The sequence below is a fragment of the Oreochromis aureus genome, linkage group 7 (genome assembly GCF_013358895.1).
Source record: "Oreochromis aureus strain Israel breed Guangdong linkage group 7, ZZ_aureus, whole genome shotgun sequence".
Classification (NCBI taxonomy): domain Eukaryota; kingdom Metazoa; phylum Chordata; class Actinopteri; order Cichliformes; family Cichlidae; genus Oreochromis; species Oreochromis aureus.
In genome coordinates, this window is record NC_052948.1 from 59455507 (window position 1) to 59473421 (window position 17915).

The following is a 17915-nucleotide window of genomic DNA, read 5'->3' on the forward strand; positions in this document are numbered from 1 at the left end:
GATGATCTCATCCTAGCTGTTCTTTGTTTCATCGAACCAGACAGCCAACCAGCAGAATAGTGGGGACATCTAGTGGTTTCTTTCTTTCTTTCTTTCTTTCTTTCTTTCTTTCTTTCTTTCTTTCTTTCTTTCTTTCTTTCTTTCTTTCTTTCAAATGCAAAAACCCCCAAAAGCATGTGATTCAAGCAGCACTATTGTTACATCAGGGTTACACTATTATTACTCTTTCAGAATCATGTGAGATCCTGAGATGCAGTCAATTTGTTTATGTCCTCTGCAATTGACTTAGTGAGCTCCCCTACTAAGTCTCGATGTGCTCGTTAGAGGACACCCTTGCCTTTCCAATTATATCACACGTGTTTCAGGGCCCTCTTTTAGCTCCAAAGAGGCAGGAAATAACAAAAAAGGTTAAACTGAAAGGTATTGCTGTCTTTTTTCATGTAATTTCAGGTGGCTTCAGGTTCCTAGACTCCATAACGATTTTCCTTCAACTTGGATCTGAATTAGCAGCTTATTGGTGCATCTGTTCAAGTCAACAAATAATGTTAAAACAAATGAAGCCACTGGGTTTAACTCTGGATCCATCTGGTGGTTGAATGGCGCTCTAGCAGAGACTCTGGACTGCATAGTAACTTCAACCTTTCTTCTCTTTGACATAAGTATACAGAAACATAGCGTGGGCAACGGTCTGAGATACTAATATTATCAAATAAAATCTGCATTTGATTATAATTTCTACTTTAAATAGTGTGAAGGAAACCTCAGACTGCAGTGTTCAGTGATTTATTGACACTAGGTAAGCAATGTTTAGTGTAAAATACACATTTTTATTGTTCAAACACATAACCAATGTTACATATGTTAAATATTTATAACTGGTAATAATTCAACCCCGCTAGAATTAAGTAAAACACAAAGAATAGAGTGATAAATAATACAGAAGTGATACTTTGGATTGTATTACATATAGTCAGATGTTTATAACAAGTAATAAATTATTCTGTTTATCTTTGTCTGAGCATAAAAATTAGATTTGATTCATAGGAATAATTTAAATTATTGGATAAATTATGACATATTAAGAAAAGTCAGATAATTCTAAAGTGCCTTATGATGCTGATGCTGTTAAACAGCTGTCTTATGTAGGAATGTTAAATTTTTTTTAAAAAGATAACTCTTACAAAGTCAAGTTGTGCATTTGCTATAGTGATATATTAGTGTAGTACACAGTGTTAATTATCCTGAGGTACTACAGGAAAAAAAAAGATGAGTTCCAAGAGTAAAAATAAAACCCATCCCTCCTCCTCAGCACAGACACAGTCCTTTAGAGCTGCATATGATCCACCATCACAGTATGAATTCTGTATCTGCTAGCAGGGCCTCTGTCAGTCTGTCTCGCATGATCTCCTTAGTTGAGTAAAAAGGCAGATACAGAATAGAGTGACATGTCAGGGCCTCAGGGAAGTGCTGATCACAGGTGCCGCTCTGAATTTGCTTAACGCGAACCTTCATGTGGACCTGGTCCATGCCAAGAATCGGAGCTCGTCTATAACCAGTCAGGAACCCTGAAGAACAGCAGTGGAAGGAAAATCTTATTTTGATTATCTTATTTTCTGTCCATCAACATCACCACGAATCAGCATCATCTGATTTGCATCTGAGCATCTTTGCTTTATACAGTTACAACAAGTACATAGGGTTTCTTCTGACCTAGCCACCTCATTCAAATAAGATGACCTTTATTAGTCCCACAAGTGGGAAATTTGTTATAGATTTGTTATAGTCTATAGAAATAGACTAGAATGGTTACAGTATAGAACAGAATAGAATAGACTGTAACCAGAAATGTAAAAATGTTTACAATATGAGTTTAAATAAATTCAATCTGGTTAGTTGGTAATCAATATCAGTGTATTGTGACAATGCTAATCAACATCTAAAAAATTCTCAGAATGTATCAAGAAGATGGAGTTGCTCATCATTTTGGTACAGTCTTTGTAAGGCAGTCTTTTTTCATGTTTGTCTCACTTTTATATAAACTAGTAAATACACAGTTTTTAAATGATTTCATTTTTAAGGGAAAAAATTATTCAGACCTACCGGACCCTATGTGACTGCCCCCTAATCCTAATAACCGGTTGTGCCACCCTTGGCAGCAAGAACTGTGATCAAGTGTTTATGCAGTAACTGGCTGTTAGGGTCTTGGTGTCTATGACCCAGAGTTTTGTCTTTTTACAGCATTTTGTGATTTGTTTCTTTGCATTCATAACTCTGGGTTTTGGTTTCACATCTAGTTCTGTTCATTATATATTGTATTTCTTGTGTCCCTCATGTTCCTGTGTCTGAGCTGGTCTATGTGTTTGTCTTGTATCCCTTTGTGTAAAGTTAGCTGTGATTCCTCAGTGTTTATCTGTTTGATTTTGAGAGCCTTAGTTTTCCTCTTAGTTTAGTGTTTCTAGTTTTACGCCTTCTTTATTTGCTTACTCTGTTTTCAGTTAAAGTTTGTTGTATTCTAGCCTTCGGTTTAGTTATCGTGCTTCCCCTGTTTTTAGTTACTCGCTTTATTACTTTTTTCATTTTGTTAGTCCTTTGCCTCGTTTGCACTGTGTCTCTTCCTGCTGTGTCTCTGAGCTGTTTTCCCCTTCTCTAAATACCTGGTGTAGAAATTGTCTGGATCTTCCTGTGGTCCTTTGTCATGTTGTCATTGCTGTGCATTCCCTTGCTCATTGGTTTTCCTTAGATCGTTAGTGTTTTAATTCATCGCTCCAGCACCTTTATTTTTTGTGATTTTCAAAAGTTTCTTCCATTAAAATTTTTTTGAATGATTTTTTTTTTTTTAGTTTCATGTCCTGCCTCTGGAGTTTTGTATATTGGTTCCAAAACCTGCCTGCCGCACATTGTTACACAATCCTGGAAATGAGTCTTTCACATTGCTGGGGAAGAATTCTGACCCACTCTCTTTTTTGTCAAATTAATTTAAATCTAATCACATTGGAGGGTTTCTAAGCTTCCACGGGCTGTTTTAGATCATGTCAAAGATTTAACTTTGACTATGAAGGAGGCAAATACTTTTACACAGCACTGTACATACCACAAGTCCTTAATATTGCCCACCTTTTAATAACATATCACAGGGAAGATTTCAACAGTGAAAAGCTCAAGAAATTTGGCAAGTACTTACGAAGGAAATCTTTCCTCTGCTCTTCAGTTAGTTCGTCAAACACCTCCCAAAACATCTTTATGGTGGAATGGCGAACATGCTCCAACTCATAAACTGTGTTCTGTAGACAGTGAAAATTATTTTTTTGCAAATGAGTTAATAAAGTCAGGCACATATACAGTACACAGGTATTCTGTTGCAGCTGTGAAACTACAGCCTATTTCTGTTTGGCTGACTGTACCTGTTTAAACTTTTCCCAGTCATACACGTCCTGGCCGACCAGCACTCCCTGCAGCTCCTCTGGTCGAAACAGCCTCACCAAATCCTGGTCACACACCAGGAAGAAGCCTCGCTTGAACTCCTGGAACACACTCTCCACTGATGTGTTGAAGGCATGATTCACATAGGCCTCCACAAACTCCTTCCTGTTTAGTAGGGAAAACTTTAAATCAGCAAACATTTCACCAAGACAGAGGTGCTGCAGATGAACCTTACAAACACTTCATGTTTTACATGCTTACTTATTTTGACTTGTCAGTGGCTTTCCAGGAGTTTGAGGATCCAGGTCAACATCTATCCCATCCCAGTTTATCTGTAAATTAGTTATAAATCAGATGAGTTTAGCTGTGAAACCTGAGAATGAGACAGATTACTGATCATCTTCTATAGTAAAACACATACCCAAAAGTCCATGTAGAGGTTATCCAGAACATCATCTTCATAGTTTAAGATGGTCTGCAGAGTCCTTTAAATAAATTAAAACAAAAAGTAGTATTAAAAGAAGTTCAACCATGTACATTTTACAGCAGTCACAAGTTACTGTAACTTTTGACACACCACAACTTAAAATACGTCCATCCATACATTTTCTTCTGCTTATCTGGGGCCAGGTCGTGGGACCAGTAGCAGCATGTGTTACTGAAGTGAAATGGATACTTACCGTCCAACAGTCGGGCTGAACTCCATCATATCCTCCAGTGTCGGCTCTAAATTGAGTAGCTTCTTGAACAGAACCAGTGGGAACTGTAAGTGTATGATACACTGGTTGTACAAGGCCAAGCCACACAGTAGTCCAAACAGGAAGAAGTTTCTCTTGCTCTCCTCTGTTGCCTGCATTGATAAAAGTTCACTTTGGTTCTATTATTGGTTATCGTTAAAATTTTAATCCTTTAACCAATTTTATACAGTTGGTGGGTTCAGTTTTAAAGTCTTACATTGGAGGGAAACCATGCCAGGGTTTTGGAGTCATTGAGCATGAACATCCCAGATTCTTCTGACACCATTTTACGAAACAGGTGGTGAAAAAGGTCTCGTTTGTAGACATCTTTGATGTTTGGGTCCTCATCAAAATAGACCTGTGAAAATATAAGAGTTGCAGAAGTTTTTGATGAGAACAGTTGCAGAAGAGTCTGGATATACTTTAATCATCAGGTGAAAATATTCACCACAAGTGGCTTCTTGCAGGCGCTGTGAGGAGCAGCTTCCAGCTCTCTGAAGGTGCCTTCGAAAAGTGACGCACGCTGCAGCCGCAGTTCAAAAAAATTTGGATTTGACAGAGGATTCAATTTATCAGGAAAACCAATGGCCATCTGGTGCTGTCTCTACAATAGAGATAAAAAATAAAATATTTTTAAAAATTATTTTTCTCTTTGAATGACATTTTATTGAATACAGTAAGTCTTACTTCTTATAATGGCATTTATTTTGCTGTGCACTGGGGGGCAGCACAGTAATCCATAATAACAATGACTACTGCCTCACAAGATTACTGGGACTAAATTTGCAGATAGTTTCATAATTGAAGAACAATATTGTCAATTGACACACTTCTGGTCACCTGATGAGTAATCTGTCTCATTTAAGCACTACTCAGGTTATCAGGCTGCTGACTAATTAAATAACTCCTCCTGTTTTGTTTTTTAAAATGTTGCCGGGCAGGTAGTGTAATGCAAGTTTGAGGAAGATAAAGCAGTTGCTTGGTTCAGGCTTAAGTTACCTGAGTGCATTCAGAATTCATGTCGAACACTGTTTTCTTTGATTGCAGATCCATCACGATTGGGAACTTGCACAGGATGAGCGGCTCAGCATTTGCATACTGAAATGGACAAATCCACATAGATCCTTTAGGTTTAACAACACATGAAAACCATTTCTTTGTATTATTAATATCAACATTGGGCATTGACTAAAAGTGACAGAATCAAAGATGAGAAGAATGGAATAACAAAGTATGACACAGTAGATTACACACAGACACACTACTTTAGACCAGAACATTTTACCTTTTGTTGTGACTGTAAATGCCAATGTTGCAAATCCTCAAAAAGGAATGCGTCATCAGCTGACACACAAAAATCACTTTCTGGTATCCTTCGAGACTCTGCAACCCTGCTGTTGGCCTTTAAAGGAAACATGTGAATAAAATTTCTTTTTGTTTTCAGGTAAAAAAAATGGACAGATTAAAGCTTAAGAGGGAGTAAAATGACTGTTTTAGGATATTTATACTAACATTGTACATATATTGGAGGACTAGCAGCAGATTTCTGACTCCAGAGTTGCGAGGTACAGGTTTAAAGGACAGGATCTCTGATAGGGCCTGCTTCCACACCTTAACGTGTCGAACCATGGTGGAGGGTGACAGCGAGGACCACCAGTCACCTGAAGAAAAACACAGAACAGATAAAAAGGACATGCCATGAAACTTTGAGCACTTTGTCACCTTCCAGATTAAAAAGAGTATTATTGTGATATCATGTAGACAGCTGTGACAGTACCTATGATCTTAAGACTTTCATTCGACAACCTTGCTACTGCACCAGCTACCGCCTCAGCGAGCTCTGTGCTCTGTTGCCATGTTTGTTTCTGGATTGCATGCAGCAGCTCATTGAGAAGAAGGTAGATTCTCAACCCCTCCACTCCAACTGGTTTCTGATCAAGGGAAGGAAGCAGGTGTAGCACAGCAGCCTCGATCTGTTTGAAGATGATTCCAAAAATCACTGAACAGCAGGTAGCTCCAGGTACATTGCATGTGTCTTTTGTTCAGGACAGTGTTCAGAGGAAAAATGCTAGGACTATTTAGTCATTCTTTAAAAGTCAGGAAGCTTATGTTGTTAACACAGACAAGAGCAGTGCCTGGTCACGGAGAGTGTAACCAGTTACAATCTGAAGTTGTTTAAAGGGTTAGCTATAAGGATACGTTCACTAAATGTGTCATGTGTGCATGACTGTCTGATCAGAATGTGGCCATGCAGAACAAACTGAATATCGGTTGCAGTTTTTTCAAGAACCGCTCATCCGAACACCATGAGTGAGAAAGTGAAGTTCTGATTTGGATGCTCGTCAAATGAAATTCTAGTATTTTATTAGTCTCTCAGTCAACACTTAGAAGATATGTGTGTCTGTGTGACACGTCTGTACAGATTTAGCTTTATATTACTAGGCTTTTATGGACACACACAGATTTCTCAAATTATTAGTAAGATATTTATAAAATAACAAACAAACAAACAAATAAACAAACAAATACAAAACTTTTCTTACAGATTACATGTATTCTAGCAACATACCTTTGCCCGAGCACTTTCCTTTGTTAACAGTTTCTTGAAAGCAAGCTGTGCATGGTTCAGGTTTAAGCCGTGGTACTTTGGTGAAGTTTGGAAATGTTTATCTCTGCTAAGAAGAAGAAGAAAAAAGTCCATATTAAAGCATTGCACTTATCTATCTATCTATCTATGAATTAATATATATCTATATCTATATCTATATCTATATATATATGTATGGAGAGAGAGAGAGAGAGAGAGAGAGAGAGAGAGAGAGAGAGAGAGAGAGCCAGGCCCGAGAGACTAGATATCCCACCTTTGAGATGGGAAAAAGAAAAATGTGGTGCACAGAAACTCTGTATTTACCTTTGCTCAAGGAAGCTTTTATTCAGACAGGATGCAGAGGAAAATGCCCTGTAGACTTCCCTGTGAAGATTTAATATTTTCATTCCATTGCAGAAAAAATGAATAATTTGAGTCTAAGAAGCGATAGAACACCAGGCAAATCAACAAGCTGTGACTGCCAGTGCATCATACTTACTGTTTTTTCTTTTTCCATGGCTTCGAATCACATTCAGAGATCCATTTGTCAACCATGTCATCAAGACAGTGTTGTGATGCAATGCCACAGTCAGTCTTTGAACCCTTGTGAATGCCCTGTAAAGAAAGTAGTGATTGTTTACATATTTACACCTCCTCCATCACGGTCTGTACTTTATGTGTTAGTGTCAGTACCTCATCAGACAAGCATCTTGCAAATGAACAGTTATCTTCGGCGAAGATGTTTCTGATTTGGGGCTCACCGGTGTCTGAAATGGTAGGTAAACACATCATTTCTTTCTCAGATACAGCAAATTCATTGTATCCTTAAATCATTAATACCAGAGATATAGTTACCCTGTGGCAGCCGAACAAGCAGCGGCACAGATGGATTACTCTCCCCTCGATGTCCCAGCTGCCCTTGATCCCCACAACCAAAGGAGTAGACCTGCTTGGATTCTGTCAGCGCTAAAGTGTGATTCCTGTGTAGATGATAATATACAAAATATTTAGACCTAAAAACCATAGTTACACTTGACTAACTGTTTTCTTTGAGCACTGTTTTCATCATGGATTAAACAATATGTGTGCCGTACCTTCCACATGCAATCTTGGTGACCTTTGCCCCCCAGAGCTCTGCAACAAGTCGAGGACGCAGTTCGTTGCGTAGTGAGTTGTGGCCGAGCTGTCCGTGTTGACCGGAGCCAAATGTAAACACTGCGCCATGCTGAGGAGCCAAACACACAACTACAGCGTAAAGTCCCACAGCCATTGTTATTGTTTTTCTTCACTGTAATGTGACAGTAACAGCAGGTAGCAAAAGGCTCAGATAAAGAAACTGGGCCATGCTGTCTTATTACTATCTTACACCAATAGACGAATGGAGTATTTAGCAACCAACCATCCATTAGGAGCTGATAGAAACCAAAGCAGAGTTTAAAGGAGAGCATTAAAAAGCTCCGGTTGTCTAACCTTTGTCAAAATGGCCGTGTGGTACTTTCCACAGGAAATGCGCTGAGCTTTCTTCATATTCAAACACTGAACAGGAGCTGGTGTGTGTCTGTCTATAAGAAAAAGGATTGTCAATGTTATTATGTTACCAGATTATAATGCGCATTAACATACAATAAAGTTAGGACATTTATTTTAATGCCACAGTACCTTTTGTGTCTCCCAGCCCGAGCTGTCCAAAGTCATTACTCCCCCAGCTGAAAACACCTCCAGAGACAGAGAGGGCGAAACTCTGGTCTCCTCCTGCAGCGACCTGGATCAGGGGGATCGCTGACAGTGATGGGACATGCTGAGGTGATCTGCAGACAGACTTCCTCGTACCCAGACCCAGCTGGCCCCTGCAGTCCTGACCCCACGTATACAGCTGACCATCTGTGGGAGTTTATGAGTTTATGATCAATGTTATGACAAGCCTATCAGTTGGATGGTCACAAGCTGAGGGTGTGGAGTAAAAATTTTATATAATAAAATTTTATATCCTGGTGCAGATCCCAAAGTTCCTAAAGATAAATGTAAGTCAGGCTGATGAAAGTTGATTACATTTCTATAAAACAATGCACAAGAAATTTCCATTTCAAATAGAAATGTAGACATGCAGGTGTGCAATGTTAATAATGTGAAAATTCCTGATGGAGAGTCAAGTGTGAAAATCAAGGATAATGTTTATGGAGGACAAAAATTAATCTCAGCTGCAATCCCAATTTATAAGCATATCTTAGTGCCCAACCACATATGCTGACGGTTCAGATGATACTTCAATCCCTTGTTTGTTTGATAGATAGATAGATAAACCATGATACCATGCATGTATTAGGGATACATATCTGTACACACATTTGCACAAGTAACATGAACTACATGAAGACAGACTATGATATAAAATTACATGTGTATGAAGTGTATTATGAAGTGCAACCAAATGTGACTGAATGTAAGCCGGATGGGCTGACTCAGTCTGTCTTAATCATTTTAACTTGTCCATTTGTAGCACTTGCAGAACTCTACTGTACCTTTGGTGAGTGCAACCGAGTGCTGACTCCCACAAGCAACTTGAGAAACGTGTATGTTAGAAAAAGCTTCGAGTGGCCTGAAAAAGACGGAGCAGAAGAAGAAAACAGAGCTGAATGAAGCCATATACATATCTATACAAAATCCAAATCCAAAATCCAAATATAGGCATTGTGGGGTCCTAGGACTAGGAATACTAACAATGGTGCTACCTACCTACCTACCTGCCTACTACTATTACTACTACTACCAATAATAATAGTACATAATATGACATTTTATTGCCAGTCTGTGGAGCATAATCAGTATCTGTTACCTGGGAGTGAAAGATGGGTGTCTCGTGTCCACACAGAGGACTTTGCCGCTCTCAGACAGCAGTGCGACCACATCATCGCCACAACTCACAGCCTCTATCTTCTCTTTGTGTTTCACAAACTCTGCAGATTCAAAAGCCACAAACGCAGCAGGTGTGAGTGGACACAGTTCGGTTAAATGCAGCAGAGAGTGAACTTGTTAGTGACACCGATACTCACTCTGCCTGCCTCTCACTCTTCTGCCATCCTTGCTCTCGTTTATGTGGATAAAAAACGCGTTTCCATTACTTTTAACGAAAGCCAGCACGTTTCGACCTGCCGACAGATCCGCGATGTGATGGCTGATGTTTAAAAAATGAACTCCATCATCAGTGGTCGTGCTGTCGGTACCGGAGCCGTCTTTCACGTAAAACCCGCGCTGACAGTCCTCTCCCCAGGAAAACATGTTGTCTGAGTGTGTTTGGGAGCGACAGCTGATCTTCACTGTGTCACTCTGCAGTCTGTCAGCCAGAAACGAAACTTCACCTGGAAAACAAAACTTAAATATGGCGCTGAACAGCGTGATGAAAGGAAACAATAACACGAGTCAGCTGATCAGTTAAAGTAAGGAAAGCGAAAGTGAAACTGATGATAGATAATTTTATGTCAGATAATGAAAACGAAAATTGTGTAGTTATGTGGGTTTCGTTTCACACGCAGAGAAGGGGGATTCAGGACTGGTGAGGAAGAGGTTGTATTTAAAAAGTGAGTGAAGAAAACTCTAAAATAAATAAACAAATAAATAATAAAAGATCCCAGCAAACTCAGTGGTTAAGAGCATGTTTCTGTGGTACAGTGTGGGAAATATTAATAATGCTGAGAGCTGGGCTCACATTTTTACATATGCTTTTTATATAACGTATTTTATATAACGTATACTATCATGTGAGCGTGAAGTGTATTTTATTTGATTATAACTTTTCCAATCCCCCCACTAAGTAGGCTAAATATAGTAAGTAATACAGTTAAGCTAAAGTGTGTTATTATGCTCATTTGTGTTAGTCTTCATACTGTGTAATCATTTTTAACAGGTGGGGTTGCTGTGATCATAGACTGTGTGCCTGAGATTATTAAGGATTTCAACTTAAATTAAAGTAATACTGAGCCAGGAGTAGGAGAAAACGAAGATTTTGGAACAATCAAAAGCTTTTTGCTCGCATAGCCAGTGCGAGCTGACGTCAGTCCCTGCGAGCTGACGTCAGTATACACTGACGTCATTGTGTGAAACGTTGTCCTTGTTTGATGTGTAGTATCAATGCAGTAGTCATTTGGACATTTGGACTCTGTGGAGGTGGGTAAGTGTAAGACATGCAAATGAGAGCTTAGAAATTAATTCAGGATCAGATATATCGACTGCCATACGAATGGACCATAGAAACAAGGGATATTTCTTGTTTATACACCACTTCGAATTTAACAATCACTTAATTATTAACTCTATCTTTATTTCACAGCTTGTCTTTTGTTCTTTCTACCTACCCTCACCTCAAATGCCCCTGGCCTTGGTTCCCTTGCAACTGCCTGGAAATCAGTGCTATATTAAAGGAGAACTGTTGTACTTTTCCTTGTTTTCTATAACACATATCTTTTCAAAATGCTGGTTCCCCCACCGGAACATAGCCAAAGTCTAAAATAAAAGCCTTGGCTTGGTATGATGTCAGATAGAGCAGATATGGTCAGATATAGAGGCTCCACCCACATACTGCTGAAATGTTTTGTTTGTGGAGGCAAGACACCAAAAGAAAGGGTTTAAAACGAAAGGGTTGGATTATTTTGAACACTGAATCATGCAAAGCTACTTTATCAGAGTCTAGGAATAATGCAGTTTATGTTGAAAACAATATTTTGTTCTTAGAATGTTGACAATTTTTACTTAACATCGCAAACATTAACAATGGCAGTGTTTTATAACTGTTGATGATTATGATTTACTAAATGCAATTAATTTGTATTTTTGCTGAGATGTAATACTTGGATACCTTACTACTTACTACTATTTATTACTAACCTTCCACATACAATCTTGGTGACCTTTGCCCCTCCACCCCCAGAGCTCTGCAACAAGTTGACGATGCAGTTTGCTGCGTTGTGAGTAATGGCCGAGGTGTCGGTGTTGACTGGAGGTAAATGTAAGCACTGCACCATGCTGAGGAGCCGAATGCACAACTACAGTGTAAAGTCCCACTGCCAGTTTTTACTTTCCTCTGGCAACTGTTTGAATTTAATATGTTTTCACAACACAACATTTTTTTCATTATGTAAATGTAAAAACGTGTCTATAGTATCTTTTTATTATTGTTGTCCACACTTGGCCCACACCGGTTCGCATACATACTGTAGCTAATAGATCAACTGAAGACACCATTGTTACACCATTGTTGCAAAGCTCCACAAAGCTGGTAGTCGACTTCAGAAGGAGGAAATCTGTGCTGCAGCCCATCAGCATCAATGGGGAGTGCACGGATAGGCAGTCCAGCTTCTAGTTCCTGGGTGTGCACATAGACACAGACGTCAAATGAGCTCTAACACCTTGTAAAGAAGAAAAATGGACCTGAAGAGGGAGCTGCTGAGCATCCACTACTGTTGCTCCTTTGAAAGTGTGCTAACATACTACATCACTGTGTGGTTCTCCAGCTGCACCATGGCACACTAAAAGGCACTTCAAAGGGTAATTAATATGATTTGGATATGAATGATTTGGATATGAATATAATTTAATAAAAAATCATTGGACATCCTCTTTGCTCCCTGAAGGACCTGTACAGCCCTCGCTGTCTCAAGAGGGCACGCAGCATCCTACAGGATTGCACACACCCAGGACACCGTGCGTTTAAGCTGCTGCTGTCTGTCAGGAGATTCAGGTTGCTGAGGTCACAGACAAACAGACTCAAGGACAGCTTTTACAATGGGGCAATAGCCCTAATCAGTGCTATCAGCTGACCTGATTGGCTACCTCCCTCGAATTATTTTGGGGACAATAATGTGCAATGAACATTCATTCTTTAATTTATTAAGTCGTCCTTTTTTTGCACCTTTCATCCACTTTAAAGTTTACTGTGTTGTGTTTTGTTGTGTTTAGTTGTGCTTAGTGCCAACGTTGGACAGTTTTCCATTTTCGTTATATATTGTACTAAATATGACTGTGCAATGATAATAAACAGTTATCTTATTTTATATGTTTATTATAAACCATTTTTAAAAATAATAGTTTTATATGTCATAAAAATATGACTGACATACATTTTTATTACTTCCTTTTTTACTTTCTCCTGTCATAAATCAGGGTCATAAATCACATCTTTTGACACAAAGTATATGATCATCTCTAATCGTACTTATTAAGTAACACAAAAAGACCTCAGTAAGAATAAAACTTTAAAAACAAAACAAAACAACAACAACACTAGCTGGAGAAATTTTTCTCCATGTCTTGGCGCTTGCGCTGTATTTGTCATGGTCCTGAGGCTGTTTTGTGTTTCCTTATAATATTCTATGTTCTTGTTTATTCTGGTTATGTCTTTAGTTAAGATTTGTCATTTGTTAGGTTTCTAACAAATGCCTGCCCTGGTCCCACTTCTCTGTGTTCCCTCTGTCTGTCCATGATGTCATAGTGTCTGCTCGTGAGTCTGTCTGTTAAGTTCAGTGTCTAGTTTGGATCTCTGTGTCCGTTGTGTATTTCCTGTTTTACTTTGAAGGTCCATGTCTTATGTGAGTGTTTCTAGTTTTGCTTCCCTTTGGTCTTGTCATGTCTGATTACTCCCAGCTGTGCTCTCCTTCTGTGTCTCATTCCCTCGTTATCCCTCTGTGTATTTAAGCCTTGTGTTTGCCTCTGTTAGTTGCTGGTCTGTCTATGTTGTTTCCCTGAGTCTCCCTGTTGTTCCTCTGTGTATCACCCTGAGAGTTTTGACCTAATTTCCATATGTTTAGGTTTTCCCAGTTTTAGTTTATTTCTTAGTTCCTGTCCTCGCCATCTCCACTAAAATAAACTTACTTCTCATATCAACCTCTGCCTGCACTTGGGTCCTTACTTCACCTCCACACGTCTGTTATTGCAGCCGTGACAGTATTTCTCTGTTTTTCTTATTCTGCTCTTTTTCTTTCAATATTTCTGTCATTTGCTGCATTTTTGTCATTTCTGGTGCTGTCTCTGAGATACCTTGATACAAATACTCTGTACAGGATCCAGATCTTTCCAAATTCTTTTCACTTGAACCCAAGTCGCTGCTTCTGACCACATGGCATAGTTTGTGTCATGATCTGGAAATGTGCCTGGAAAATTCCATCAGGTACCTGAGTTCTTTGGTCTCCACCCCTGGGCGGAGCCATCTTTCCTGCAGTCCTGCACACCTGAAGCTGATTCTGGGTAATCAGGTTGAGGATTTATGACCTGACGTTGGTATCGGTTTTCATGCTCTTGCTACTTTTTTTTTGTCGCTTACCTTGTTTTCCTGTGCCACAGTTTCCCTTGACCTTCTTCACCACTGCCTTCAACCTCAGCGCTTCTCGGGTTACCTCTGCATACTGGAAAATGCGGAGAACCTTACCTGCCTGCCCCCCAGCTATCACTCACCACCTCGGACGCAGTGGAACTCAGTCAGCCAGCCTTTGCCAATACTCACCCAGATTCTCGCCGCCTCTTCCTCAAAGCCAAGTTCACCCCAGCTATCAGTAAGCAATATCAGTCATAGCCACCTTCCCTAAGTGTCCTGTGCCCACCACCTTCCTAACCTCATTCTCTTCTCTTCCCAGACTCACCCACTCCATTCCCATCGCACCTGTCACGGCCGCATCACTAGTAAGACTTTGCTACGAATTAATCTGTTTTCTTAATAAAACACTGTAAAATGTACGAGCCGTCTCTGTTGTGGTTCTCTGCGTTTGAGTCCAGTTTAGTTATTGGCCTGTGGCCCTTGTGACAGTTTGCCTGCTCACCCACCAAGCTTGAATTAGTTTCAATATTTAAAAAATGGCTTTCTATTAGCATTACATATTTTTGTCGGCCTAATGTAATTAGAATGGGTTGGATCAACTCAGTTAAGTTGGACTCAACTGCAGTAAGTAAGTTGATTCATCATTAATTAAGTTGGTCCAACTCAAGTACATTAAGTTGGAATAAGAGAACTGTATAATGCTAAAACAAAAATGGAAAGGATTTCTGTGTAATTAAATTGCTTTATGCTCATTCAAAGAGTTATTTTTTTGCTTTGCTAGACATTACCTAATGGCTCTGCATACCACAGTGCAAATGTGCTATTGAGATTAGTTCAGGGAAATGTCCCATACATTAAGAGGAGGATTTCTTCACTGTATGGATATCTTTATTTCCACTGTGATTCAGTATTTCTAGTCAGAACATGGCAGACTAACTGCTGTTGTGTGAAAAAGGTCAGCTTCACACAGTTTCATGAGCTTTTTATTGTTTTCTTCACTGTCCAGAATTAAGTGTGAAAATGGATTTCATGATTTATTTAGAGCATTAAAAAAAACGCCCCACTTCATTATGCTATCTAATGATTGTTTGAGCAGTAATTAAAGGGCTAGAACAGCAGTTTGTTTGCTTTGCTCAATTTATAGAGAAATGACATGTTTTGGGGAACATTTCTTCCCATCTTTGTGGAATCATAAGAAGAACTACACAAAGAGTAATGTAGTACACACACATTTAGTACAAACTTGGTAGCTTAGAGTATTTCTTGGAACTGTGGGGAAATGGATGTAGTGTCTCACTTAGATGGAATAGTGTTGGGAATTATTCCAGCAGAACACTGCTGTGAACATGAGTGCTGACAACAATGATACGAAGATATATGAGGCCTATGAAGACAGTGAAATAGACAAAGCTTATATTCTTACACATATTTCTAAGCATACACTTGAAATGTCCTAACAATGGAGGAATTATTCAGATTTGTCACTTTAGAACAAAGTACTAACATCACACTGTGAATATTATCTGTATTTACATCCTGTATTTGTAGCATTATTATTATGTGAGGACAACGCAATCTGTAAAAAGTGGAATCAAAAAGCTCAGAATTATGTTTAATTTATTTTTGGCAAACTTCATTTAATATTACATTACAGCAAATGTGGTTAACTATTTCTATTCAGTCCTGACACTGGCACAGCCAGTTATTCAAAGCCTTCATCTTTTTATCAGTTTCATACATCGAACAGTGTTCATTTACTACAAAATGAATTCTCCAAGAATTTTTTAAAATTCAATTCAGTTTTATTTATACACCACCAAATCACAGGAACAGTCGTCTCAAGGCCCTTTATATTGTAAGGTAGACCCAACAATTGATGTCACAATAGTGGCAAGTCAGGACCTGAAATTCAGACTGGGCAGACCGTTCCACCACAAAGGTTTGTTTTTTATTCAAACAAAGGCAGTGCAACCGAGGAGTCGGGGTGAGAAAGAAAGAGAGAGAGAAATGATTGATTGACTGATTGATTGAGAGAGAGAGATGGAGAATGATTGATTGATAGAGAGAGATGGAGAATGATTGAGAGCAAGAGAGAGAGAATGACTGAGAGAGAGAGAGAGAGAGAGAGAGAGAGAGAGAGAGAGAATGACTGATTGAGAGAGACAATGACTGGGGGTTTCACAGAATCCGGGTTAACTGTTCCCACAAGATTTACAGAGCTGAGAGGAATTAGTCCGTAAGGTGATCCAGGGAGTGATCGGCGGCCAGCGGCCAGGTGGGTGCGGTTGGAGGGTTTGAAGTTCCAAGATCCATTCAGAGTCGTCAAGGAGAGATGGCTTCAGGTCTTAGAACAGCGGGGTTTACTTCAGCTGACGAACTGGGACGAATAGAGAACTGGTTACCACGTAACAAGAGCTAGAAATACCATCAAATAGGCAGGCCTGATTACCACTGAAGAGGTGAAGCGAATCTGGTGAAGCTCTGTGGTACACGCTGTCCTTAAATACTGCACGCTCCATGAAGCAATCCAGATCAGCAGAAAAGATCGGTGTCCAATTCTTGGACTGTGTCCTAGGGTGGACCCCTCCTCTCCAGAGGAGGGAAGAGAGGGAAAGAACAATTTCCATGAAACAAAGAGAATTCCGTGGTCATGACATTTTAATCACTTTTGAGACCAACTTACTCACAAATATGAAACTTCAGACCCTAAATTAACCAAACGTAATGTTCCTTTCCTCAGCACAGTAATCTTAACCTCTGCTTGTGAGTATAAAGATGTTTGTAGTCATATATTAACCATCTGACATGAAAAACGTGTATTAAGTACCAGAATGTGATTTATTTCAAAACAGCAGTAATTGTTCCTAAAAGTAAGCTTGTGTATGGCGTGCTCATTTTCTCCTATTAGTGGCTCATAGGAGTCTAACTAATGCACTTTATGCATGTTTCCTAATCTGTCACGCTTATCAGTGGCTCATGGTTGCTTAAGGCCTATGCCTGTACTTGACCACAGAGGCAGAGCATCATTCAATCCTGCCAGCTGCCTATCTTGGGAGCTTTACAAGGATGACAGACTCCACTTTCTCTGCAGCAAGACAGCTCATAACTTTTTCACAGTGTCTCCCTGTCCTCATACTTCTATATATTCTTCTGTAATAGATAACTATACACTATCATTGCAATCTACACTACAGCTCAAAAGTTTGAAGTCAATTTTCACCTGCTTTATAACCATGTGATCGGTCCACACAGGAGTGATTGTTACTAAAAATGGGCCCATGTATAAGTGTGTAGACATTTCCTAATGCATCATGGGTGATTTAACATAAATGATTCATTAAACACACATCTGTGAAAACATTACTGATAACCTTTTTGTAATATTACGTTAAAGTAAATGTAAATTATTAATTAAAAGACGACTGTTTGAACTGACCACAAACCTTTGAGCAGTAGTGTGTGTTGTATGCATGTGTCTGTCTGTATCTGATCAGGATTTTGTCATCAGTGTCAACAAAACGCTCATTTTTTTAGCTGTGTCATCAAAATTGAGTTGGAGTGTTTTAACTCTGATGGCAATCTCTCCCTAACAAGTCCACTTTATTGCGTGCTCATTTTCTCCTATTAGAGGCTCATAGGAGTCTAACTAATGCACTTTATGTGTTTCCTTATCTGTCATGCTTATCAGTGGCTCATGGTTGCTTAAGGCCTATGTCTGTACTTGACCACAGAGGCAGAGCATCATTCAATCCTGCCAGCTGCCTATCTTGGGAGCTTTACAAGGATGACAGACTCCACTTTCTCTGCAGCAAGACAGCTCATAACTTTTTCACAGTGTCTCCCTGTCCTCATACTTCTATATAATCTTCTG

General features: G+C 39.3%; 1 protein-coding gene across 2 annotated transcripts; it reads right to left on the reverse strand.

The window, feature by feature from the left end:
• Positions 1–767: 767 nt before the first annotated feature.
• LOC116315775 (probable E3 ubiquitin-protein ligase HERC4) lies at positions 768–10138 on the reverse strand. Of its 2 annotated transcripts, none has more exons than XM_039615249.1 (23): positions 9795–10138; positions 9578–9698; positions 9264–9340; positions 8404–8625; positions 8215–8306; positions 7839–7969; positions 7600–7724; positions 7438–7511; positions 7244–7359; positions 7069–7128; positions 6727–6829; positions 5935–6130; positions 5670–5818; positions 5443–5559; positions 5157–5255; positions 4606–4761; positions 4375–4515; positions 4101–4270; positions 3842–3905; positions 3682–3752; positions 3402–3585; positions 3182–3281; positions 768–1565 (listed from the first exon to the last, which is right to left on the reverse strand). In XM_039615249.1, exons 1-23 carry the CDS (start codon positions 10018–10020, stop codon positions 1348–1350), a joined length of 3012 nt encoding a protein of 1003 aa, XP_039471183.1. In that variant the 5' UTR covers positions 10021–10138; the 3' UTR covers positions 768–1347. The 2 variants fall into 2 exon arrangements, with proteins under 2 accessions (XP_039471183.1, XP_031590039.2); XM_031734179.2 differs by having other exon boundaries at positions 6727–6832.
• Between the last annotated feature and the right edge of the window lie 7777 nt (positions 10139–17915).

Bases quoted from the DNA above. Each gene is read 5' to 3' on its own strand.
- LOC116315775 (XM_031734179.2), bottom strand. From the start codon at position 10,020: ATGTTTTCCTGGGGAGAGGACTGTCAGCGCGGGTTTTACGTGAAAGAC. The intron at 7,970-8,214 runs GTTAGACAACCG...TTGGCTCCTCAG, and splicing joins ACACGGCCATTTTGACAAAG to CATGGCGCAGTGTTTACATT. The intron at 7,725-7,838 runs GTACGGCACACA...TCATCTACACAG, and splicing joins ACCAAGATTGCATGTGGAAG to GAATCACACTTTAGCGCTGA.